Raw genomic sequence first — 27,540 nt, forward strand, 5'->3', positions numbered from 1 at the left:
ATTAAATACAATGTGATTTATATTCCATTTGGGATGTACTAGGAAATTTTTAAAGTTGTTATCTTGAGCAGGGAGAGTTAAACAATCATACATTAACAAATATTTTTTAATTTTTTTTTAACAGAAGTCACTGATTTATGAAAGCATTGTTAAAAAAAAAAAAAAAGACTTCTAGGCTCATAAAACTGACTAAACGAAACCAGTCTAACTTTATACTTATTCATTCAATTAACTCAGGTCAAACGCAGACTTATACTTGGGAAATCCCCCAAAGATCTGGTGCTGGAATAGAAGATTCTCCTTGTATTCCCTGGGCTTACTATTCAACCGTAGATCAAGTTAAGGTATGTTTCATCTGTATCTTATTTCTGCTTTCCTGACATCTTCTTAAAATAGATACACAATTGAAGGAAAGAGAGATCAGCTTTTTTCCATGCCCCAGGTCTAGGCTAACTTCCCAGAAACACAGCCTGCTTGTCAATTCTTTTTGCTTTGATATTTTCTTAAAAGAACAGTTAAGCACATAGTGATCCCTCATATTGGCAACACGAATAAGAAAAGCAAAACGAATCAAATATTTCCATTGTCTTTTTAAGCTGGTATAAAATACATAAAACTACATTTTAAGGTAAGTTTCAAAATAAGCATCAAGTCAAAAGAGGAGGCAACAAAAGGAAACTATGTATTAGCAACTTCTACTTTGGATAAACAATCTCAAGGATACACCACAGGACCAGTATTGTAGCAAATGCAAACAATCACTGCCTTTCAGTGAAATATTTCAAGGTCAAAGATTATTTTGTTGTATTATATTGTATTATATAAATAACATCGCAGTCCTTTGACCCAGTCATCCCACTACTGGGAACATTCCCCAAAGAAGCCAAGGACAGAAAAATCCCATTTATAACTAAATAACCCAAATAATACTTTCTTTTGGGGAAGGGGACACCAACAAACTGGAAAAAATAGTTGGGTTCCCATCAATCTGTGATGTATGAATATATGGAATAATATTTTGTTGTAAGAAAGGACAAAGAGGAAAAATTCAGAGAAACATGAGAGGACTTGGAAGAAATAAGAGTGTGAAGTAAGAAAAACAAACAAACAAAACAACAGAGAAGTTGAGTCAGCAGCCATTTATTAAGTACTTACTATGTAGTGTGCTAAGCACTAGAGATACAAAATGACTTTAGCAATGAAATAATTGCTAAAAATGGAGTGAAAAACTAAATAATTATAATAATTAAGAGGCAATAGAAGAGAAATGAAGATGCTCTCCTCCTGCCTTTTTGAGAGAGAAGTCAGAGACTTTGAGCATAGTGTTATATACATATGAGAAGGAGAAGATTGAGAAACAGTATGAATAATATACCCAGAAAATAATTCTAGTTTTTTTTTTAACAAAAAAAGGCATCCATAAAATTTTTAACAATACCAATTATAAGCTTGTTCAAGATACATTATATGGTTAAAAATAGCTTTAAAGGGAATATCCTGAGTGATGATTAATCACTTATCTCAGTTTTTCTTTCCATTAATAAAGCTTTGAACAATGATAAGGGACCACAGCTAGCTGACTTACTAATAAATAGTATTTGATGATATGACCATCACAAAAAATCAGATGAGTTGGTATCCAAAACTAGATACCTTAGGGGGATGGGAGGAGGGAAATGGTAGGGTCTTGAAACTTAATTATGGTTTTTATTAGACTTTCGGTAACAAGTTTCTATGTCATAAATTAGTGGTGGAAGCAAATATAATTCCTATAGTTATAAAAATACTTTAGAACAAAAAAAAAAGAGTACATCCTTAGTTTGTACACATAACCCTCCAAAAAGCATCTTAGTAACAAAAGCTCTCTTAATAATGAGTATCCTTGTGAGTAAATGTGAATTATCAGGCACAACAATGGTACAGGAATACAGGAAAGTTAGGATCTTTTTCAAACAGCTGCTTATGAGCTTAGAAACTTTGCAAATTCAGATTTTTTTGGTCACCTAAATAAAATTTATATTTAGTGATCTCCTGACCATTTATAACTATTTGAAGATCTAGCAATATATAAATGCTGGCTATTATTATTGTCCAAGGTCACATAGTATCTTCCCAAGTAAAGAACTGGTACCTTGTCTAATATACTATGCTGCCTTTCATTCATCTATCAATTTCCCCATTACAAATTAAGATTCAACTATTAGTTACCCATCACTATCAAAGGTTAATTACTAAGGTAATTGTTACTGATAAGGAAAAGTATTTTGAAATTTGTAGTTATGCTAAATAATAAAACCTCTGGATTTACTTTATATATATCTTGTATGCACACAATTATTTACATATTATTTCCCAGTAAGGATGTCAGTTTCTTGAGAGAAGAGACTCTTTTTACTATCATATTTACATCTTCAGTGCTTGTCATATAATAAATGTTTAACAAAATGTTTACTGGTGAATGATTAAAAATGACTAAAGTTATCCCTTGGTCTGTTTTCAGGATCTTTACAGTGGATTAATTGGTCCTCTGATTATTTGCCGCAGACATATTAGACCTGTATATGGAGCCATGAAGAAACTCCAGTTTTCTCTTCTATTTTTAGTTTTTGATGAAAATGAATCTTGGTATTTAGATGAAAATATCCAAACTTACTCTGCTGCACCAGAAAAAGTAAACAAGGAAGATGAAGATTTTATAGAAAGCAACAAAATGCATGGTAGTATCTAATATATCATTTTTAAAATGTATATATTTTTCTCTTTTGATTTTTTTCTTACATTATCAGCTTGAGGCCTCTGAATTGTAATTTGTATTTAATTCTCTACATGACCTCATCCACCTTTATCTTTTGCATTAATTGGAATTGCATTAGAGTACTGGCTTTGGAATCAGAAATACCTGCATCAAATTCTGCCTCAGACACTTACTAACTGTGTAATTCTTGGCATATCATTTAACTACTTTTTATATCAGTTTCCTCATCTGTAAAATGAGAAGAATTGACTCATTTGCTTATAAAACCTTTTCTGTTTTCATATCTCTTGTTAAGTAATATGCCATGTTTAGAATAATTTCCTTGAACCCATCCAAAACAAAGAAAAATGAAAAAAAAAAGATTCTAATGCACTTTTCACAAAATTTAGAATAGAATTGTGTTTACCTCCTAACTGCTGACTTTGCCTGTTTTATTACTTCTTAAAAATATCAATTGCCTTCTTGAGAGATTTTTTTTAACGAATTATTATTTTTTTATAGCAATTAATGGACTAATGTTTGGAAATTTACATGGTCTGACAATGCATGTTGGAGATAAAGTCAACTGGTATCTGATGGCCATGGGAAATGAAATTGACCTGCATAGTGTACATTTCCATGGACACAGCTTTGAATATAAGGTATTTTTCTGTTTTAAAATTTTCTATAACTGAAAAACCCAGTTCTTTTGAGAGATTCAGAAAAAGAAGTGTGACAATTCGAGTCCCCCAAACCATCAGGGTTATTTTATAAGAATATTGAGTACTAAAAAAGAAAGAAGAAAGGAGGGAAGGAAGGAGGGAAGGAAGGAGGGAAGGAGGGAAGGAAAGAGGGAAGGAAAGAGGGAAGGAAGGAAGGAAATATTGAGCACTTGTACCAGTCACTGTACTTTACAACTATTTGTCCCTATGAAAAACACTTATGAAACCTTTCCAAAAATTCAGTTTTTTATTATTCCTAAAGCATTTATTAAGTATCTACTGTGGGCAAAGTAGATTATTACATTCTGGGAATACAAAGAGAAGAATAAAATAGTCCCTATTCTAAAGTTTATTCAATGATAAAATAGAGTTTTTTGAAGGAAGAGTTTTTCCTGTATTTTTGTATTTGTATTTTCAATATCTGTTATCCAGGAATATAGTAGGTACTTAATAAGTATTGATTGATTGATGCTACTGGGGGCTAAAACATATATACATAAATTAAAATTATCACAATAAAAAATCTGTGAAAAAGAGAAAGTGAGACACAAAATCCCAAGATTACCAATTTATTATGCTTGTAATTGTTAATAAAGTGAAATCCCAAGTTCCCCAGTAACAGGGGATACTTCTGACAGTCAGAATAGCCTTTTGTACAGTGGAAAAAACAACAGAAAGTTTGATAATGTGAACTAAACTAAGATTATAATTGATTTATATCAGAGATAAGAGTGGGCTTACAGGAGTAAATGGAGAGTGACTCAGAAGAGAGGATCACCAGAATCTATGGTAATCGGGAAAACACATTAGTGCCTCTTAAAAGTCCATTACAAAGCAACCCTGTATACCATAAGCCAGGTGTTAGACTTATGATCAGGTGGAATATCTTATTAACATCCACCTTCCCCCTCTTCCCCCCGCTCCAGGATAAGACAAACTGAGTCCAGGCTATAGCCTAGAGAAATGGGGAAAACTCTTATAAAGAAGTCAAGCTATCTTATAGACTCTAATATTCAAGAGTCTATCTTATATTAAGGCCTATGCAGTTAAATCTTATCCTAATACATCATTACTTGATTCCAGTGAGTTACTACAATTCTTATTTAATAAATGATACAAAATAAAAACGGGGTAGTAATTTCCAATTTCACATTTCCTCCTCTGATTCTATGAAGCCATGTATCCATTGTATAACTATCTACAAACCAAAATGTTATAATCAGGCTTGCTCATCATCCATTAGAATTAAACTAGTAAGTCTGACCTCAGACACATAACACTTCCTAGCTGTGTGACCCTGGGCAAGTTACTTAACCCCAATTGCCTCAGCGGAAAAAAAAAAAAAAAGAATTAAATTAGTAATGGAGCAATGGAAATTGGGTCTTTCATATGTTTCAGTCTTTATTTCAGAATTAAAACTCATAAAAGGAAAAATTAGCCTTAAAACCAGAAAACAGACCAATAAGCCAATGAATATTGCATGAGAGTGTTTTGTACTTGAGAACCAATGGTGTAAACACACATAAAATTATGTGCTTCATTTATTTTTTAAATTTAAATTTAATTTAATTTGTTTTTCATTACATTTGAAGTTCTTAAGTATCTCCTTCCTTCTCTCTCCTCCTCCTACTAGAGAAGGGCAGTATCTTTCCTCATATGTCCTTCATAGTTGATTTGAGTATTTATAACATCCAGAATAGCTTGGTCATTCACAGTTTCTTTTTTTAAACAAGATTGCTGCAACTGGATGAAACATTCTCCTGGTTCTACTCATTTTATTCTTCATTACTTGATACAAGTCATCATATTTTTTCTAAAATCAACCTGCTTATCATTTCTTACAGCATAGTAATATTTCACCATAATTATACACCACAATTTGTTTAGCCATTTTCCAAATGGGAGGCATTTCCTTAATTTCCAGTTTTTCATCATCATTTATCATCGCAAAAAAAAAAAAAACCCTTCTATAAATGTTATATAACACATAGATTCATTTCCTTTTTCCTGATTACCTTGGGAAATAGACTTAATAGTGGTATTACTAATTCAACAGTTATACATACTCTTTGGGCCTAATTCTAGATTGATCTCCAAAATGGTTGAATCAGTTCTCAGTTTCACCAACCGTGTATTATTGTCACAATTTTTCTACATTTCTTTTATCATTTTCCTATTCTATCATTTTAGCCAGTTTGGTAGATTTGCTTTTCTCTAATCAATAATGATTTAGAGCATTTTTTCATATGACTATATTATATATGTAATTTTGATTCTTTTCACCCCCAAACTGCCTGTTCATGTCCCTCTGACCATTTATAAATTGAGGGATGACTCATATTCTTGTAAATTACATTAATCTTTATTCATTTTTATCTAAATCTGATTCCAATTCATCCCTCACCGCTCAGGTAGAGATTTTGGTTACATTAATATAATGAAAGGATGTTTTAGTATCAACCTACTATAAACTAAATATCCTGCCAATTGTCAGGCCTCCTTTTCTCTATCACTTGTAATTCAAATGGAAATTTAAAATTATTCCTCACTATCATCATACTATACTATATTCATATATTATATTATTAATTTGTTATATGTTGTTATATGCATCAATATTCACATATTAATCAGGTAAAAGACACTAATAGGATTTTTCTCATATTTATATTTCAATGAAAAAAAACAGGCATTATTAAATACTTGTCCTTATCAATGGAATTTGCTATGTGAGGGATCACAAAAAGGCAGAGATCACCATTAATATTGCTCCATAATCTTGTTTGATTTCAGGTATGAGTCACAGTCAATACCCAGTCACACAGAAAGGTTCTTCGTGATACATGTAGGTTAGAAAATGTACTTAGTCAAGAGAATCCTACTTTCACCTTCACAAAGTCACTCCCTCAATTTGCCCCAAAATTTGTAACAGTTCTCAGACTGTAGGAGCATCTCCCTTATATGCAGGTCAGATACTTATATCTTAAATGAAAACTTAGAATAGCAGCAAATCAAAATCCCAAGAAACTTTTTTGTCAAAAAGCAAAATTTCACTAATTGCAGCTTAGGGCTAGTTTATTATTACTTTTCTCATGTCATAAAAAATATCAGGACATTCTATTGATCTTTCATGTAAGAATAATTACATTTTGGATCTTTACTCATATACTCTTTGTAACTTCACTATTTACTAATTATTACTGATACAATTTCATGATTTTCTAAAATGATTTTAAATAAAACTGTCTTTATTTGAAGTTAGCTTGAATTTTTTTTCCATTGGGAAAGGTTCTAGCTCCTCAAATTTACAACATTTTGGAATTTTACCACATGCTATCAGAAGGGATAGTAAAATCTTATGACCCAGAGTAGGAAGTTCCAAAGAACCTCACAGACAAGGATTTCTTAAAATGATTTTGTTATTCTTTTCTTCCAATAGCAAGTCATTATTATTATCATTTTCAAATTTGAAACAAAATGTAACAACCCCTTAAATATTTAACAGCTGTCAAACATTTTTGCCACATTCTTTTAACAATCCAATTCCTAACAGAATCCAGATAAAAAGAGGAAGTTAAGTTTTAAATACATGACATTTTTATGCTGGCCACATCCTTATCCAGTATGGAATAATCATACTCAATAATAGTTTATATAGTACTTATCTCATGCCAGGCTTTTTTCTAGGTTTGTGAAGCTTAATCTAAGGAGTTTCAGAGCTATGCCATCTGCAATACTTTAATATGTTTAGTTTTGTATTTTTTCAGTTGTAATTTGAATTTCTGAAATGCATCAGCAAATTTATTAGTTTTCAATATCATTTTTAAAAATTACCCTTTAATTGTCTGAGCATTTTTTCAGTTAAATTCCTAAAAAGTCTGAATATTACAATGTTCATCCTCTGCATGAGGATTTCATAATTTTGTGCTTCTTGCAACAACCCTGAGAGGTAGATGCAAATATTTCATCTCATTGTAAATAGACCATATTGTATTTTAGTTTTAGAACAAAAAAATTCAACAAAATTAATTCTTGATTTATAATGGCAATGTTTTAAATCGTATTTTTCCTGTTTTATTTTAATCATTAAAAAAAAATTTGTAGTGGCACTCCCAGTTCCCCATAACTGTTTCTTTATTTATCACCCAAAGGGTCAAATCAATTCCTTTTATTTTCCTAACTTAACTGTATCTTAACAATACATATTACAACAGGGAGGAATAAAGGTCACATATCTTCTTACCAAAAGGTTTATTGATTGTAACTCAGGTAGAAAAAACTACTTAACTAAATTTCCTTTTCAAAGTTAAGAATAACTATTTAAACCAGAAGAACCAATTTTTTTTTTCTATTTACTAATAAGCATTTGTTAAGCTTTCACTTAACTCTTCAAAGTTTCCAGAAATTTCTTTTGTAATTTTTTATTGATTGAAGGAAGATTTAAATTCCTCAAATCTTTTTTTTTTAATGTCAGTAGAATAAACCTCCCCTTTTAAAATCTCCTTTTCTCAGAACTTCAAAATTCTTTCCTTTTAAATCCTCCATTTACATTTTATCAGTACAGATTTCAGCTTTCCTTAATTCTCCAACTTTTATTCTCTCATCCAAATTTGCACAAACTTTCTTACTTCTTTGTATCCAAAGTTGTCTACAGACTTAATCTTTATCCTAGTGAATTTCTCATCACAATTTAATACACGTTTGTTTTTTATTACACACAATCAATTAATCCTACTACTATCACATTTATTATACACATACATTGGTGTGTATGTTTTTGTGTATTGTTAAAGACTTACAAATGCATAGTGTATTCAAATTTCCTGGAGGCTCCTTGGTCAATTAGATTGGTTACAATCTCATAGTTTTCATGATCAAATAAACCCAAATACAACTCACTCAGAAAGTTTGAGGTCCCTTATTATAGAATGTCACAGATTTCAGTAAGAAGATGATTTTCATCAACCTCCTTCTCAGAGGTTGAGATAGAGAAACATTCATTCGCCTGCTTCACAAAGGGGTTTATCTGGCAGTGACCAGAGGGATTGGCCAGAGCTCAGTAATGTCACAAGAATATCCTAAATCCCTAAAGATTTACTCTCATGATATTACTATCTACAGTTTTCTTCATTTTTAAGCTGTTTCCTTATAGTTTAACAGCTTTATATAAAAGCAACTTTCGTTTTGGTGCTGGAACTTAAATGTGTAAAAAAAAAAACCTTGTAAGCATTTTTCCCTTGAATGTGAATAGCCTTAGTTCCTAACTGTCTTCCTTTTACAAAGTTTATGATATTTTCCAATACTGTAGGTTATTAAATTATTGCATCTAATCAAGCAGTTAAAAGTTTTAAATTTGTCTCTCATTGAAGAGGAGTTAATTTTCTAATGATTTTAAATGAATGAAAATCCTTATCACACTGATTTAATTTTGGATTCAGTGAAATCAAGTATAGCAGCATAATTACTAATGTTAACAATTTAAAATCCCAATCTTCACAAGGGCAATTAACTGCTAAAATCTCAAATTTCATGGCCCAGTATTATCAATTAGCTTTTGCTTTAATTTAGAAAATAAATTAGCAACTCATGTTGAAAAGTGATGATGAGACTGCAATTGGTGGGATGTAATTGTGAAAATCCTATTGCTTCAATTAAATGTCAATTAAACAACAGTACTTTTTACAAATTCTTTAACATTTGAAGAAAGTGATATAGACTTTCTTAATGACTATGCCATTTTTACTAACTCTTTTATAGTAAAGTAGATTATCCTTTTAGATCTATAATAAAATTTGCCTCATTGTCAAATTAACAATGATTTACCTCAGAAAGATCCTTTGATTTGTAGTATAATAGTTTCTTGCTTTAAGGTATCTGCTGTTGTTAAAACTATATTAATTAGAGTTAACAGGAATTGTACCACTGGAAAAAAACAGAGTATGATAGAGACTAATCTTGAGGACTTGAGTTGTAACTTTTTCTCTATTTCCTTTCAAATCACCTAAATAAATCTGTTGCTACTGCTTCTTCCCCCCCCTTCCTCCTCTTCTTCTTCCTTTTCCCTTTCCTCTTCTTCTTCCTTCTTCCTCCTTCTTCAACCTTCAGAAAACATCACATTTCATATACTTCCCATTTACTTCTTAATTTAATAAAGAGCTTTTCTCTCTCTTGGAGCATCTTGGGATTCACCTTTAATATGGGAATGCCAATGTAGGGGCTTCCTTGGTGTCTTTAGGCTTTTTGTTTAAAAGTAGTGAGCAACACAAGGGTAAATACAGTCCAATTCTACTTACTTTTATTCTTTTTGAAACAAAAGGTGGTCTAAAATTCTCCTGTTCTGCTTTTTAATAAGAAAAAAAATCACATTTCCACCCTGTAAAATTATTCATTTCCTTTAAATACAGTTTTTAAATGTACCTTTTTCCTAAAAACAAAAAAAGTTTTAGGCTCAAATACTGTCAAACTGAAACTTTTTTGGAATAATTCTTTTATATGAAACTATATATGTGTGTATACACAAAAATATGTATATTTTAAACCAGATATATGCTATACATTCATATAATTATATATATACTCTGTACACTATACATATGATATATATATATATATATATATATATATATATATATATACACACACACACATACTGTACATTAGTGTGTATATCTATATACATTAAATATCTATCTACTGAATTTTTTTGTATAGTTCTACCTATTGGTATCTCTTGTATATTCCACATTTTGAGTATAATTGCCACTATGGCATGAACAAAATGGGCAACAGATCATGCTGCAATAAATAAATAAATGAAGTATTTGCATTTATTTCAGCAATCATTTCCCAAATCTGCTCTGTAATGGGCTTAGGTGTCCATTCCAAGAGATGCTTCGAAAATGAAAACTCCCAGATTGTGTCTCAGTCATTATTATTCTTGACCCCGCTCTCACTTCCAAGGCCTGACCTAATTTAAAAAAAATATATTCATTTCACATTCTCTGAACACCTATAACTACTCTGCTTCCACTTCTGACTCCATCTATACCAGTGCCATTTGGGACTCTTCTTCTTCTTCTTCTTCTTCTTTTTAATCTCCTTGCCCCAATTCAGGCACTTTTTCTTCCAGTATAAGTTTTAGAAGAGCATGTATTGCTTGGGTCAGGGGAGGAGCATGGGCAAACAAAATCGTGGGCTGAGATGGGACTATTACCATCCCTATCCTTTAGGGTATGGATTAAAGAAACAGGAGGAGACAGTAGGTAACACTGAATTCCACCATCCATCATTACATTCTATTCCTCTATACATTAAGATGTTGAAAAGAAAGCTTATCTTTATACTTGGGTTAGAAGTTATTTCCATACATGCCCAAAGGCTTTGACAGTGAACTCCCTTGAAATGTCAATGTCTCAGGTTGTCAATATGCAAGTTATTTAACCACAAGAATATAAGTTCCATGAGGACAACTGATTCTATGTCATTGTTCACCCAATACAGTCCCTGGCACATAGTAAGTGCTTAATAAATGCTTCTTGATTGAGATTAATCAATGCAAACACTCCCTCCTACAAATGCGGATCACCACCAATTCAAATCTGTCCATTATTATTATTTTGTTTTACTGTATCTGCTTATTAACATCACACAGAAATCACTAACATGGTTTCAGGGACTTTGGACATGAAATCTCTCATAGGTAAAGTTATATTGGGCTTTGTTCTTCTCTTTCTAATTAAGTTTGGAGGAGTTTATCGTTCAGATGTCTTTGACCTCTTCCCTGGGACATCCCAAACGATCGAGATGTATCCAAATGTGCCCGGAACGTGGCTACTTCACTGTCATGTGACTGACCACATCCATGCTGGAATGGAAACTACCTATACTGTCCTTAAAAATGAAGGTAATAATGTAAAAATAATTAGTGAGCCTAATTGAAGGTAGTAATATAAAAATAACAGTCTAAATGAACATAATAATAACAGTTTATTGTTAATAAAGGTAACATAATAACTAATGGGTCTAAATGAAGGTAATAACAATAATTAATAGGTCTAGCTATTAGGTGCCATTTTGACAACAGAAATGTAGCTACATGTACATGTAAATGTAGCTACAAACTACAAATGTAACTACAAATGTAGCTACAAACAAACATGGTAGAGTGGTAAGAGTATTGTTGCAGCACCTGGTTTCAAATCTTACCATTTCTGATGCCTTAGCACTTATGAGACCCTGTCAGGGCTCACTTAGCCAATCTAAGTCATGATTTTGTCATTATATAAAATGAATAGGCTGCACTAGGTGACCACTGAGATTCTCTGCAACTTTGATCCAATGGGAAGAAGTAGTTCCATTTATTAAGCAAACTGACCTTTTCTCTAATGGTAGATAGTAACTGCTAAGTAGTGATACTGGGAAGGAAAGATGAGAATGGGAAAGGGATGTGTGTATACATTATGTGGCTTACTACTCTCACCAATGCAATGAATTAGCTGGAAGGCTAATCTCAGAGTTGGGTTCAATGATTACCCTTGGTACATGCTGGTATGTGTGTGAATCTGGGCAAGGTATTTAAACTCTCAACACTAAAAGACAAATTTATTTGCATAATTGGATGGTATTTCCATTCTGGGAGTGCCTCACTCCAAAGATCTGGACTAAATATAGATATACAATTTTCAAAGAAATGCTATCCTGTAATACAGATTTTGTATGAAAATATTACATAATAGGCACAATAAAATTACACAATACAAAAATACACAATAATATATAATGATAAATATATAACTGAATATATATTTTATATATATTATATATTTTATACATATATTATATATTATATATATAAATGATATAATTTATCATTATAAATATATAATTGATTTGATGAAAAATTTAAATTTATCATTATATATTATATAAATCATTGATATTTTCATATATTTATCCTTTTATCACATTCACATATAAATATCCATAAACATGTATTGTACATACACATCCATGTTTGCATAAAGACATACATGTGTATATGTGTTCACAAACCCACACATATACATCTTACAGGATTACATGATCAGATGCATTCAGGAGCACTTTTACTATAATCGTGTCATTTTAGTTTCTAGTTAATAACTTTCAAAGGTTCCTGTTCTGCCTTAAACTGCTATGAGGATTATTCATGCAGTTTTACCTCTAGCCACTGGCCAAGGCTCAGACTCCAATCAGAAATTTTTTTCATTCCTATCCATAAAGGGCAATTTGTATTTCTGCCAGATGGCAGCACAGGTTGAGAACATTGCACCGAGACTCCTACTTCTTTCAATCTTCTCTCTAAAAAAAAGCAAAAGAATAATAGCAACCACACACACAAATGCTCCTTCCAAGAGAGCCCTGCCAGGACTCAAACTGTAAGCAGTGAATCTGGCAGGTCCAGCAAGGGGCCTGAATTCTAGTAGTTTTTTTAAAGTGTGGTCCAGAGAATTCTGGGGATCTTTGAAATCGTGGTTCTTTAAAGTGCAGTCCAGAGAATTCTGGGGATTTTTGAAATCCTTCCAGAGCATCTACAAATTGAAAACTACTTTTTATTTGTAATGTAGTAAATATAATTCAAAATTAGTTTTATTTCTTATATGGTATTTTTAGATACTTATATTTTATTATTTACTAATATGTTTATTATTTTATTATAATATATAAGATACCATATTATTGTAATTTATTAATAGTATTTATTAAACATTATTATATTATGTAGATATTTATAAATTATTGAGGATCTGCCCAAAGAGTTTTTCTTTGTTTATATCTATAAATATAACCAACAAACAAAAACTCTTTGGACAGATCAATAATTTTTATTAGTGTAAAGATACTGAGAACAAAAGTTTATTAAGAACCATTGCTTTATTCTGCTTAGCAGCAGCAGCAGCACATAGCACTAGTGTTTGTGGAACCCTCTTGAGACAAAGAACAAACTTTCCCCTTTCTCTCACTCCCATCCTACCCTGGTCTCTTCCCATATACCTGCATTCAAAAGTCAATAAGTATTAACCTGCTAAAAAAAAGAAAAAATGCAAATGGATAAACATCCCAATATAAACTTCCTATCTTGAGATTGCCATTGCTAGTTTTCCTGGACTCATCAGTTAGGAATTATACAAAGGGAAAAAAATCTTTGCCTTTCCTACTTAAAATTAGGATATGGCAGGAAAGGAGGACGATATATAGAGGAGAAAATATAAACATAAACCCTTTGGTATGCTTTGAGTTAAATAAGGAACACTGAAAAATTAACCTCTAGGTGACAATAATCTGACTTTCTAAACCTATATAACTTCCACTGACAATTTTGACTAGCATCAAAACTTATATAATTTCCCCCTTGGGCATTTTATTTGGAAAGATTTGCTACTGGAAACATAGATGACAAGGACAAAACTTAAGTTTTATTGTCCGGGAGTATTTCAAACTGACTTCTGGGCCAGGAAGGCCACCGGACAGAGCTTCAGTTGAGAAAGGCACAGCATGGTCCCCTACCAAGAGGGCTATGAGGAAGTCTGGCTTGACTGAGGAAAAGTGGCCGGAAAGGATATATTCTGAGTTCCAGAAGAGTCACATCCTTGCAGGCTATGTTAAGAAAGCATTTCTTTGTATACAGATCTTGAAGGTCAGAAGAAGGGAAATGAGCTGTTGGTTGACAAGAGGAAGGTTACTGCAGGGCTAGAGAGAATTATGGAGGAATAGGGATAAAGGAGGAGATCAAGGGGGCTGGGGAAGGGGAGTGTGCCATAAGCAGAGAATAGAATTCTCCAAATCTTCAAAGTAAAAAGGAGCTTAAATACGAAAGTTTTTTGACTGATTCCAAAAAAAAAAAAAAAAAAAGGGGGGGGGAGGGGTAAATTGAATAGTCTGACTTTTATTATAATTATAGCAAAGTTCTATATAATTCTGTTAATTCCCATTATTACTAATGATTTAGAAGGTCTAGCAGGTCAGGAAAAAATACTACAAAATACCTAAAGTAATAAAAAATATGCAGAGGTGATAAAGTGTAATCAAAGAATGTTGACCTAAAAATCACTGAAAGCTTGAGAATCACATACTCTCTCTGGGCCTTGTTTCCCCACTTGTAAAAGACACTAGACTAGATAATCTCTGAGAAGGTCCTTTTCAAATTTAGAGCTCATTTTATGATTGAATCAGAAATTTTTTTTTTTCCATCAAGGAACACGAATCCTTAGAAAAGTGTCCTGCCTTACATTGAAACATTTTAATTTTCTAGTCATTAAAAGTATTTTTAAAGGCTATTGTTAAAAATATTGTTATACATTGCCAAAATATAAAAATGTTTATAAAAATTTTTTTGAGAACTTTACTTATTTTCAGAATATTGTGTAAACTTTCTAGAAATACACAAGAGGTTCATCAGGAAGAATGAAAACTAGCACCTTACATTAGGAAAAATTAAAACTAGCGGGGCAGGAGGAAGTAACATATAGAAGAGAAGGGGAAGCAACAGGATAAGGAAAAAGGACCTTTGGATTTTGAGAAATTTATGTATTTTCCGTCTCCCATCATATACAGAAGGCTACACCTTCTGTACTTCTGTGTAAATTCTTACTACTTAATATAGCACATTTTTATATATAACATAAATATATATATGATATATACAATAATTATAGAGGAGCTGTGCTGGGAGAACTTGGCAAAGATGTTAGATTTGCCCCATTACCTTGAATTTAGCCCCTCTACAATGCAGCATTTTGAAAAATGTAGCACTGAATTATTAAGAGATTGCTTAATAAAAACAATGAATAAACACACCTTTTCTTTATAACTCTAGAAAAGAAGTAGTTTGGGGATTATAAAAAGATATGATAAGCAAGGAAACAGACAGAATATGGGAATGTATTCAAACATTATAATAATTTTAAAGGACTGAACTAAAAAACCTTTAATCTTTTAAAATTATCGTGTTTGAATATATTCATTTGGAAACCTCATGATCAAACTTTACATTTCAAATGTAAATTCAGAATATTTTAATAATGTTCTTTGAACTTTCTTTCCTATAGAGACAAGTCTGGCTGAAGGAAATCAAATGATGATAGAACTGCAATAGCACAGCAGAAATTAAAATGCAGGAAAGAAATGTGGACTTGGAATATTTATGTATGATTAAAAAAATTTCAAAAATCTAAACACCAATATTTTGTGCATCTTTTGAGAAATAATATGATTTTGTGGACAGGTCAAAAGATGATTATAAATATTAAGTGTATGGCAAATGATGTTATATATTGCAAATTTGTAGATAAAGGCAACAAAATACATCATTTTAGAGGGTTCAGCAAATCAGTAGTCAAAATGTTTCTTGGATTTTCATCAAAAAAACATTATTTGGTTTACATTCTCAGCCCCAAGATCCACTCTGTTAGATCTCTAACATCTTTTTATTGATTTTACGAATTCCACTGGGCACCTTAGTGGGCAGTAAACAAAGACCAGGTGGTCTTCTGCATGTCTAAGAAGGGGTCACAGAAGCAGTCATGAATGGAGAAGAGCAAAAATGAGAAACAATTCATCAGGGTAGTCTAGCCATATTCTATAAGGAAGATCTAGTCTCTGGGGATACCCAAGTAGCAATATCCCTTCCTTCTCTGGGGTGCCAAGGAAGAAAGGAAGATGGGAAGGGATTTATTAAGCATTCAGTATTGTCAGACACTTTGCTAAGTGTTTTACAAATCTCTCATTTGATCCTCACAACCCTTGGGAAGGAAGGGCTGCTATCATCTATATTTTATATCTGAGGAAACTGAGAATTGCCTGGTCAGTAAGAGATGGAGCCAGGAAAACGATCCAGGTTTCCTAATTCTGTACCTGACTGATACCACCTTCGGATCTTACAAGAGCAGCCAGTATCTATAAACTTATTAGACTGGTAGGTGACCAGAGCAGGGCCAGGACTGCATTATAAAAAAGTGGGCCTTCCCTATAGCAATTATGAAGGAGGTGAAACATACACAAATGGGAAATTTTCAAACTGTTGTTATCTCAAAAGCAAGTCAGGATATATAAATCTCAGTGAACATCACCTTTTCACTTTGTAAAGAGATGCTGAGAAAGAAAACAGACTTGTTTATACAGTATTTATTTTACAATTGTCAGGCAAGACAATAGAACATTTCAGTGAAACTAAAAGTCTTAACTGAAAATATAAATTCAACAAACCACACTTATTCAGCAACCCATTCAACAAATGTTTTTATTATTGACACTCGGCTAGAAAGTGATGATATTATCTCCTCATTTCTCAAAGAAAAGAGGTTGGCAACCTTAGATGGCCCCAAAAGTTTTATATTCTTCACATCTTGTAAGAGAAATGGAAAAATAGGAGTCCGGAAATCTGAGACCTGGATGGAGTTTCCTTTCCTACAATCTGTCTCGGAAAATGATGGAAAACAATGAAGCTCTGGAAAACTTGCAATTTTCAATATTGTTGTAAAAAAAAAAAAAAGTTTCCTTTATGCATTCCTTAGGCTAAAAAGATTGTCTTGCGTCCAGCTTTGTGAGTTAGAAATGGTAACAGTTCTGTATATAAAAGTGCAGCCCCTGGCTTTACTTAAATACAGCTTCTTTACAGTATTCTCATTTCATAAAGTTTTATGCTATAAGCTTAGCTGGTCCAAGTCACTAAAAACTTAGAGACTAGTATCCCCACTCTAATACTGCAAGTCTCTAGTACACTTATATTTAGGAGGAATATTGTGTCCATACAGTCCTTGATTTGCAATTCTCTACTTGAGACCCACTTATTTGGTACTTGATTTCCTGTTTGGTTCTCCTTATTACGGAGGCATTTTCCCCACACACATAATAACTTCTTGTTGCATTCAAGTCACAGATTTTTTTCTACTGCTATAAAGGAGATATGGTAGGAAAAATGCTGCTGTTCCATCTTCCGGTAGGACATTCAAGAAATCCCTTAGTTCTAACTCCGTGGCAGCAACAGCTAAAGTTTCTATTAAAAAGAAAGAATCCATGTGTTAATAATTAAAGACTTGTGATGGAAATATCAACAAGAATAGAGAATATTTTGGGGAACTCTATATCTAAGTCCCAAAGGATGGCTTGCTGTCTAGCAATCTGTCTTCCTCTTTCATTTAAGTCCTAATTACTTTAATATCAATATTGTTCGAGTTTGATAACCTTAAGTCAGATCTATAATAGTAGCTAATTTTATCAGTTATTTGCCTGAATAAGAAACCTTTATTTAACAGATCTCCAAGTTTCTTCTTTATACACATAAATATACATACACACATATATATCTCAAGATTTCTTAAGTTAAACATATACATATACATTACTATTTTTTAAAAGATGAACACAACATTTTCTTTATAAAATAAATATATAAAAACAGCATAACATTTTTTTAGAAAAACTCTTGAAACAACATACATTTCTCAAAATTGCAAGAGTATATATGTGTCATTTGGAATTAACAATACCTATAATTATTATGATATATGTAGTAATATAAAAATATTAATAAGCATTTACTAACAAACAGCATACTTTTTCTCTCAAAGGTCATTCTAAAAAGCTTCAATTCTATGATTACAAAAGGCTTAGACTGCCCTCTTCTGGGGAGGGAAGAGATTATTAAACTTAAGGATAAGAAATAACTGGAATTTTAGGCAGTTGATTCTACTCAAGAACCCTAACTATGCTTTGCTAAAACCACGCCAAGTATTTTATGATTGGTCTTAATTCACAGAACACATTTGACAAATATGTTATCTAAGCTACAGCTGCACTGGAGACAGTTCCAAAGAAAATTCCACCAAACCAATGATCCAAATCTCTATTCCCCATCAAAGTGAATGCTCCTAGTACTGTGATCTAAAGGGAAAACTGTTTTTCTTTGTCAAAGGCTGGTTAACAATTGCACAGGAAGCCATCTCCTTTATTTCCACCTAAAAAGTAGTTTCTTCAAACAGGTTTATCGACTTTTTCTTTCCACCCTGAAAGTGACAGCTAGGATATGATACTGAGTAGTAAAAAAGCTCAATTGTTTCTTCTATCTCCATATCCTCTGCATATATTTAATATTTTTTATTAAAAAATTGACAATTGTGAATATTTCCATATACAAAAGGCAGAAATATAGTATAATTTATGAAACCATCAATCTTTATTACACAGCTTATTTTTTTAAGGATATATTTTAAATTTAACAAGATAGGAGCATCATTCTCCTACTTTTTTAGGTCCCTTTCTGAAATTCCTTCTGTTTTTTTTATTCTTGGCACATAAAAACAACTATAAATAAAAATGATTACAGTGAAGTTTTACTTTAAGAATCTCCCTAAGGAACTTATCTGGTCACTAATAATAGGACATTTTAATCCAGGAAGGAGCTTGGGCACTGGTCAGGTTTTTTTTTTTAATGAACTATGAATATAGAAGCAGCTTACTTAACAGAATCAACTAATTCATCCGATATAAGCGGGGACCCTCAAGATTAGTCCTCTAGGTCAGAAGTAGAGGCTCAAAGCAAGAGGGAAGAAGACCAACTAATCCCTCTCATTCCCCAAACCACCTCCTGGATCTTGTGATGGAGTAATCATTGGTTCCAAGCCAATCTGTTTGCTGACCTGACCAAAAACAGATATTCCTGCTGACATAGTGAATTATGCCTGCAGAGTCAAGCATTTGGGACATCGAGAAATGAATTGCTAGGGTGGACTATGAGGAGGAGGCAAGGATGGTTGTGGATCATTTTACAGCGAAGGAGAGAGTACAGATACCCAAAAACTCCCTTAATGGGAACACTCTGCATAATTAAATACTTCACTGAAATATATTCATTTACTCATTCAATACTGGTAAAACATTCATTAGCAAAAGTTTTATTAAATGCCTTCCATGTAGAATACTACACTCTGCTAAAGAGATGCAAAGACAAATAGGAAGTGAACTCTTAGTATGCATTCTATTTGTCAAAGAAATAATATTTGACTATAATTAAATGAAGCAGGTGATTTAAATGTCCATTTCCCCCCACTTTTGGAGAATACTATACTAAGGGATCCAACTAGACATGTCCCTTGACCTAGCAGAGCCCCAGGCAACTTCCCAGGACTTTGAGCTGAAGAAGCTGTAGGCCGCCTGTCTCTCATGTAGGAGACTCCGTGATATGCAAATGAAGTGGATTTAAGTGAGGGAGCGCTGTGCAAAATCAGGAGTCCCCTTTCTTTCCCTAGGGGTCCAGTGACCAAAAAAAAAGGCTTATAAAAATTCAGTTCACATAGTAGAGAAAATGGCCAATCCCCATTTATCTTTCTCAATATGATAGGTGGATTTATGATAACCATCACCATCTGAAAAATCCTAGCTGTCCTGAACACTTCAGTAAATCACCAGCTCTCCGTGATAAGGAAACACGTTTGTTTTTGTAACTCGGGACACGGTGGGCTCTCAAAACAATGCTGTTGGTTTTCTAAGTGATAGACCCAACGTCACACAAAAATAAGGAACAAAATGGACTGTGGATGCTTCAAGGGAATGTGGATAATAACATCAGCTCATGGCCCTGAGTCAAAAGGAGTCTTGGAAGGCCATTGAGGCCAGCCTTCTGATTACAGATGAGGAAACTTTTTTTAAGTGATTTGTCCAAGATCCCACAGCTATAAGTGCCTTCAGAGCTAAAGCCAGTGCTCCTGACTCCAAGTTCAGTGCCCTGTTTCCTGTACTGGGGTATTAAACCTAGAGTCCAGGAACTTTTAAAAAAATATTTTGCTAACTCTATTTCAATAGAGTTGGCTTCTTCTGTAATTGATACATTTTGTTTTATGCATGTAAAAATGGTATTCTAAGAAGGGGTCCAATGGTTTCGCCAGATTGCCGAGGCACAAAAGGGAAGACCTCCAGAATCTCCTCCACCAGTGCAGTTCTCAACCTCTATCGGATTAATAAGTAGTCTTCTGGAACTGATAAAAATCCATCAGTCGGTGGTATCAGGGTGTGAGGACCCCCTCCCTACTGGGCCCATGTTCAGGCTGTTGCCCCCCCATGCGGAAAGCCCTGCCAGTCGGGGAGAGCTGGCCAGGTGCCCTCAAAGTGGGTGAGGGGGCACCAAGAGGGAACATAAGCGCCCAAGGACCAGGAGTCAAGCACGTTTTGACCTGAGCGAATACAAGTTTGTGGCCCCCATTCCTGCAGTCCCAAAGATCCGTAAAGAGAATGACTTTGGCGTGAAGCAGTCTGTGCCCCCAACCAAGCAGCCGCCCCCCGGGTCTCTGCCCTTCCTGCTGCCGCTGGGCAGATCCTCGGGGTCTGAGGGGGAGGAGACCTCAGGAAGGTCCGTCGGAGAGGTCCGCACTGTGGCGCCCCCTGCCCCGAGGCCCTGGGACGGGGAAGGCTGCAGACATTCTGCTGACCAGCCCCCCTGCCCAAGCGCGGCCCACGGAGGAGCTTCTGGCGTCCGTCGTGGCCAACAGGAAGTCACTTGTGTCGGCTCTGGCTTAGCATGGGACCAGCCAGGCAGCAGGACTTCCAGTGGGGGCTCTGGGCGCGGAAGACACTTCCCATCCTCCCCACACACCCGTGTGTGTCGTGTGCACTTACACATATAGACCCACCAGATAAACCTGTGCACATAGACCCACGTGTATATATAGTTACCCCATTTATTTAAATGTGGGGGCATATACATACATAAACACACATGTACAGATATGGGTACTCCCCTCACATTTGTATAGAGACATAAATATATATGCATTTACATGTATGTTATAAGTACTCACATACATACACATCTATTTATAAACATCACACATAAACATGCATCTCAGTAAAAATCGATTCCTTACCTTTCAGCGAGGAAAGGTGCACTTCATATTTCTCCCCACCCTGTCTTATTCGCTGGCAGAGGTCAGGGAGCAGTTTTTTCCACCATAAAGCCTGAGCAAAGAAAAAATTCCCATTATGAAAAGAGCTTAATGAAAACCAGTAAATGTGATAACAAGAGACGTGCAGGAAAAAAGAACAATGAAGAACAAGGAGAGTCTGAATGAGAGAGGAAAAATATACTGGAAACCACCTTGTCTCAGAGGAAACACTGCTCTGTCTGAACCGCAGTTTATAAGTCATGTTTCTATACATATGAGCATAGGTAGCTGTGTATAATGTGTGTGTATGTGCATGTGCACACAAATGCACATACAATGCACGGGAATGTGTGTGCATGTCTGCATGTGTATGTGTGCACAAATACATTCCCCAACACACAGGAACATGTGTGGCGAGTGCATGCACAGATATGCTACACAGGTGTTCCGAGGGACCCAAAGAGCGATGTTTCGGTCCAGAAGGGACGACGCCACATTAGCACCCCCTAGTGTCTCTTACTTCAGAATCAGGCCCTGACCCAAGGGATTGACTTTCAGTGCAAAGCTTGCTTCAGGGCTGCAGACACGTGACTCTATGCAGACCGCCCACTGCAGGCTCTGGCAGGGTCCTGGTCCAGCTCTCCCTAACTTCCCAGAACCTGACTCACTCCAGCCCTTAGGAGGAAGTGTGGGGACGGCAAAAACCTCCAGCATTCTGACCTCTTGGACACGAACCAGCCGCCACAGAACTCAAGTGGAAGTCTGGCCACATGGCCACCTGCCCCCCCACCCCCAGGAGGTCCAAAGGTTCCTCCAGAACCAAGGGGAAAACATTCACTTAGGCATTTAAACCCTTCACCAGCAGGGCCCTTCCCACCTCTCCCCACACCCTGCCAAGACTTTCCATTTGCCTTTGTTAATGATGGTCCCGGCTTCCTTAAAAAACTCAGCTCAAATCCCTCCTTCCGCAGGTTACCTTTCCCAGGCTACCCCAGCCCCATTCCCAAGCCTTCTCTCCAGGATCACCTTCCGTTTGCCCCATATTTATCTTGCTTAGTCACTTTCTGGCATGTAATCTCCCCCATTACAACAGGAGATCCTTGAGGGGAGGGCCATGTTTTTCCCTTCACTATATCCCCAGAACTTGGATTCCTAATATATGTTTAATATATGCTTTCTCACATACTCAGACAACATTACAAAGTTGCTGTAAAGCTACAGTAAGCACACTCTAATCCATATTACTATTATTTATATACATATCTTTCCTCCTCCCACTAATTTGTAAGTCCTTGAATGAAAGGACTTTGTCTTGGATCACAGTTGAAAGAGATCTCCGAGAACATTTACTCCACAAGCCCCATGAGATATAAACCCAGGTCTTCCGATTCCAAAAACAAACTCTTTCCACTGTATGTCTCCCTCATGTCTGTCCCTCTATGAGTATCTAGTGCAGTATATTACATAAGAATAAGTAATCATATAAAAGCTTGCTGATATATCATCAAATTAAGTTAACACATTTCTCTTTTGCTGAAAATTTTTCTGTTGTTTTTAAATCTTTGTTATAGGGGGAAACTGGAAAGAACAGGATCTACTGACCAATAAAGGTTAATATGAAAAAAGACACAGATAAAACGTTTAAAAATGGAACTTTTGTGGAACTAAAATGACATCTCTAAAATAATTAATTCTATCAAGAGAACGTCCTCAGTTATGTAACATGAGAAATGAGTCAATGAATGTCAAATCAGGCAGAGGGGTGAAAAGAGCCATACCCGAGGGCCTTCTTCCTTCAGTTCGTGGTGGGCGTAGGGGATGACGGCCTCAGGGCACCTGTCCAGCAGCGAGTTTATGGCACGCTCATGCTCTTTCAGGCGGCTGAGACAGAGAATGTGGATGCTGAGGCCGGCACTTGTGTCCTCCGACAGTGGTTCCAAAAATGGCAAAATGGAAGCTACGTCAAATGAAGGGCCACATATCAGAGACTGGGGAGAGAAAAGTAAATGGGTTAATGAAGATGAGAATGCATAAATCCAAGCAACTGTAGACAATCCTCAGGGTTGATTAAATTTCCTTAGTCAAGAAAAGATGGCAGCTACACGAGTGTGTCAAAGACTTGTGATTTTTCTCCAAGCACTCTAAGGTCCACCTACTGCCAACAGTCACTTAGAATCCCATCGTGGAGAGTTTCTCAGGCTCAGCAAGGTTAAAAGTGACTTGTCCACAGTCACAAAGCCAGTATAAGTCAGAAGCAAGATTTCCAAGGCCCTCTCTTTATCCATTATTATGCATTTTATTAATTCAACTAATCTTGATATATCATTGTAGTTTTGTTTGAATTAAGCAAACAAATGCTAAATGATATTTTAAAATTATTTAATGAATGCTAAAAAAAAGTTTCTTATGTGAAGAATGTATTGTAGAACAAATTATTTCAAAAAGAAGGCTGCTGAAATCTTAAGAGATTCGAATTAGAGTGCTCTCTTTCTTAGGCATTTTATCTAGAATTTAATAAATTCAACAAACATTTATTCAGTGATTACCATATGCACATCATTTGATCTAAAGCATAACAAAGAAATTATGATTCCTCGAAGGGCTTACATTTTCCTGGAACAAACAATATATAAAAAGATAAGTAAGTATAATAAATAAAAAAGATTTTAAAAATAAAAATAAACAAATAAAGAAAGAAATTTGTTTATTTTTATTTTTAAAATCTTTTTTATTGTATCGAGGGAGCAAGCACTAAGTACTAGGTAGTAGATGAGGAAAGGCCCCCACTGGAGGTGGCATCTGAGCGAAAGTTGGAAAGAAAGGAAGGATTGTGTAAGGGAAGGAAGGCATTCCACGTATGAAATGCTGCCTGTACAAAAACAGACAGAATGGCCAGATATTGGACACCTACTACGGACAAAGCTCGGTGCTAAGCTCAGAAGGCAAAAATAGAAGCATTCAAGAACATTATACTGGCACCCAATCTCAGCAATTATCAATTTAATCATCAAGAATTTAACAGGGACTAGACGAGCACTGTGTTAAGAGTTTGGGATTTAAAGGTAAAACTGACACCCTCCCCACCCTCAAGAAGCTCACGCTCTATTGTGGGGAGAAAACATGCACATATTTTGTATACATTAAAAACTGAGTAGGTAGGACTATATATAGCTTCTTAGCTGTGTGATCCAGAGCAAATCACTTAACATCTGCCTCAGGTTCCTCATGGGAAAAAGGGATTATATTAGTCCCACTTTACAGAGTGGGGAGAATCAAATGAGAAAATCTTTTTGTTGAGCATTAAGCACAGTGGTTGATAGGAGCACTACATAAATGTTAATTTATGATAATGACCCATTTAGTTATTTTTTTAAAATTGCTTTTGCTACCAAATGTGTCTCCTTTCCCCTCTGACCACCAACAAAGAAATGTTTTTTCAAAGAACAGATACTAATATACATTTTTTTTTCTCTTTTAACATCTTTCCACTTACAGGATCTCCTCAGACTCATAGGAGGGTAACAGATATGAAATATCCATTTCTAGTACTTTTAATAATTTTTTCCCAGCTGTCAATCACGGGACAACTCTGAGAATAAGGTTAGTATCAAATACAGAATATTAAGATCCATGATCATATTGTTGTTGTTCAGTCTTGTCTGACTCCTGCTGACCCCACTTGGGGTTTTCTTGGCAAAGATATTAGAGTGGCCTGCCATTCCCTTTTCCAGGGTGTCCCCCATTTTACAGACGAGAAAACTGAGATTAAATAGAGTTAAGTGACTTGCCCAGAATCACATAACTAGTAAGTACATTTTGAATTCAGATCTTACTGAAACTAGGCTAGTTTTCTATCCATTGTGACATCTAGCTGCCTCACAAATACATAAATGTGTGTATGTGTACATAGACATAGGGGTGTGTGTGTGTGTGTGTATGTATGTGTGTACCCACATAAATATATGCATATGTACATATATAGACACATAGATCTGTGTGTATACACGTACACAGTATGTGCACATATATAAACAGGCTTTAAAGCATCCAAATTCGTTTAAGAGAAATAAAAGACATTTCTCTTGTAGCATTTAAAAGTCTATAATAATATTTCCTTGTAACCTAATACAGATATATTATATGTCATTCAAGCAATAGGTCATCCAACTGCACATGACGTTCTGGACCACAGGCATTATCCAGCTACTTAACTTTTCCTGTTTGGATTGTCAAGTCAATCTCTAATGAACACTGATGGATCGCATCATACCTCCATGAAGTCTGATTTAATCAAGGCAACGCCATCTGCACATAGTTATATCCAGAGGGCAATTAAAGACACTAGGAGTCCTCTGCCCACTCCAGACACCTCCATGTCACACCTCCATGAGCCCTTCTCTGGCTGCCTACTCCAATCTTGCAAACACTCCAGCTCCTGCCCTGGGATCCTGATCTCATGATCGGTAAGATTTCTCCCTAGCTAGCTTGACCCAGAGCCACCACTGTGAGCTACAGACACCTTCAGACCAAGTGGTGGGAGGTACATGTCCTTCCTGCTAACCCCAAACTTCTTTCCACATGATTTCCAACAAAGAGGGAAGCATTTAGATTATACTTTCCTTTAGGTCAGGGGCTGTCTTTGACCTCTTTTTGCATTCACAGGGAGGGCATTTAATAAATGTTTTACTAAACTGAAAAGTATTTGAACACTCCAAATGTGGTGGTTTAATAATCCATGAGGTTAAACCTGGATATTTCATGTAGAAGAATGTAAGCTTTTTGAGGGCACAGCCCATTTCTTATTTTGTATCTGTATCTCAAATCATAACACTAAATTATTCGTTCTACTGTGTGCCTATTTATTCTCCCCCTGCCAATTATACAATTAAAGGTAGATTTTGTTGTCTAGGAGTGTTCGTGTAAATGTACACACCCACAAAATTCCTAAGAAACCTTAAATGGATTTCTAAGAATGTTTATATAAATATGCATACCCACAAACTTCCTAAGAAGCTCTGAATGGACTGGATGTTTCACTCTTTGTTCCTTCAAAGAAGGAAGAGAATCTTGGCAACAACTGTTGAATTGATTAAACATATGAAGTACAGTAACATGTTACTGTGTGTGTAAACACATGAATGTTTACATGTATGTATGTAAACATATGAAGCAATAATAATTATAAAAGAAAATGATGAAATTAGGAAGTGCAAGCTTAAGACAGATGCTGGCCAGAGATTTTTGCCAAACAAAATTATTCACTATAAAATGTACTTTCAAAAAAGAAACACTGTCATTACCTGTAATTTAGAAAGGTCCTCTGCATAATTTTGATCATGTAAAGAATCTGATGATGTTAAGGAGTTAACCCAGGGGTAAATTAAACCATAATGACTACAGGAGTTTATCTGAAAAGAAAATAAATTTCCTGTTAAATCAGAAAACAAAAAGCAAAAAACACACCACAAAATGATTTTTATTCTGCTCTAACAAGCATTTTCTAAACATGTGTAAGCATTGTGCTACCTTTTTAAAGAATCTAACTGTATTCCTATTAAATTAACATTTTCTTAAGTAACAATTTAAAATGCTTATTAGTTTTGAAGTACTATTTTCTAGAATTTCCTGACTTATACTTCTTTTGTGATTGTAAAGAGGGATACATAAAATCTTAGAACAACTCAGTTTTTGCAACAGAACCTCTGCATTTTCTTTTCTGTGTTCATGCCTGCTATGGTGTGAGCTCCTAGAGAGCAGGAATGGGCTGGGTGTTTGTCTTTGTGGTATAATGCAGACATTTAATAAATGCTTGATTGATTTATTAATTAGCTGAGTGTATTCCAAAGTGCTAATAATAACATTTAAAATAGATGTAAACATTTGTGTGTGTGTTTTGAATGGATTGGTTGTATATGTATCTATCTATCTAGATGTGTACAGATTTGAATATACATTTGTATATACACATATAACTATATACACATGTAGATGTATATACACATCTATATATTTATAGATACACATACACAAATATATCTACATATTCTATCTATAATTTTTACATAGGACACATTTTCCCAAAATTCTACATCTATTTCTTGCTCATAAGTCCACTGGCAATAAAGTTGTCGAGTATCCAACTGACATTATAAAGTGTCTTATGGTTTTCAAA

The 27,540-nt window shown here is 34.6% G+C and overlaps 2 protein-coding genes across 3 annotated transcripts in view; one reads left to right on the top strand and one right to left on the bottom strand.

Annotated features, from left to right (window-relative positions):
- The window catches only part of LOC127552960 (ceruloplasmin-like), a 66,588-nt gene extending 40,314 nt beyond the window's left edge, over window positions 1-26,274 (top strand). The window contains exons 15-20 of one of the 2 annotated variants that reach the window (XM_051983300.1): window positions 238-344; window positions 2,501-2,717; window positions 3,257-3,396; window positions 11,197-11,359; window positions 24,864-24,968; window positions 25,521-26,274. In XM_051983300.1, the coding sequence (XP_051839260.1) occupies window positions 238-344; window positions 2,501-2,717; window positions 3,257-3,396; window positions 11,197-11,359; window positions 24,864-24,961 (725 nt within the window). In that variant the 3' untranslated portion in view covers window positions 24,962-24,968; window positions 25,521-26,274. Of the gene's footprint in view, window positions 1-237; window positions 345-2,500; window positions 2,718-3,256; window positions 3,397-11,196; window positions 11,360-15,542; window positions 15,670-24,863; window positions 24,969-25,520 lie in introns of those variants that run through there. The other variant, XM_051983301.1, reaches the window with a different exon arrangement.
- Window positions 16,704-27,540, bottom strand: part of HPS3 (HPS3 biogenesis of lysosomal organelles complex 2 subunit 1) — a 40,633-nt gene continuing 29,796 nt past the window's right edge. The window contains 4 exon segments of the mRNA XM_051983302.1: window positions 16,704-17,488; window positions 21,351-21,441; window positions 23,147-23,356; window positions 26,669-26,776. Of these exon segments, the coding sequence (XP_051839262.1) occupies window positions 17,361-17,488; window positions 21,351-21,441; window positions 23,147-23,356; window positions 26,669-26,776 (537 nt within the window). The 3' untranslated portion in view covers window positions 16,704-17,360.

Source organism: Antechinus flavipes, chromosome 3, assembly GCF_016432865.1.
Source record: "Antechinus flavipes isolate AdamAnt ecotype Samford, QLD, Australia chromosome 3, AdamAnt_v2, whole genome shotgun sequence".
NCBI lineage: Eukaryota > Metazoa > Chordata > Mammalia > Dasyuromorphia > Dasyuridae > Antechinus > Antechinus flavipes.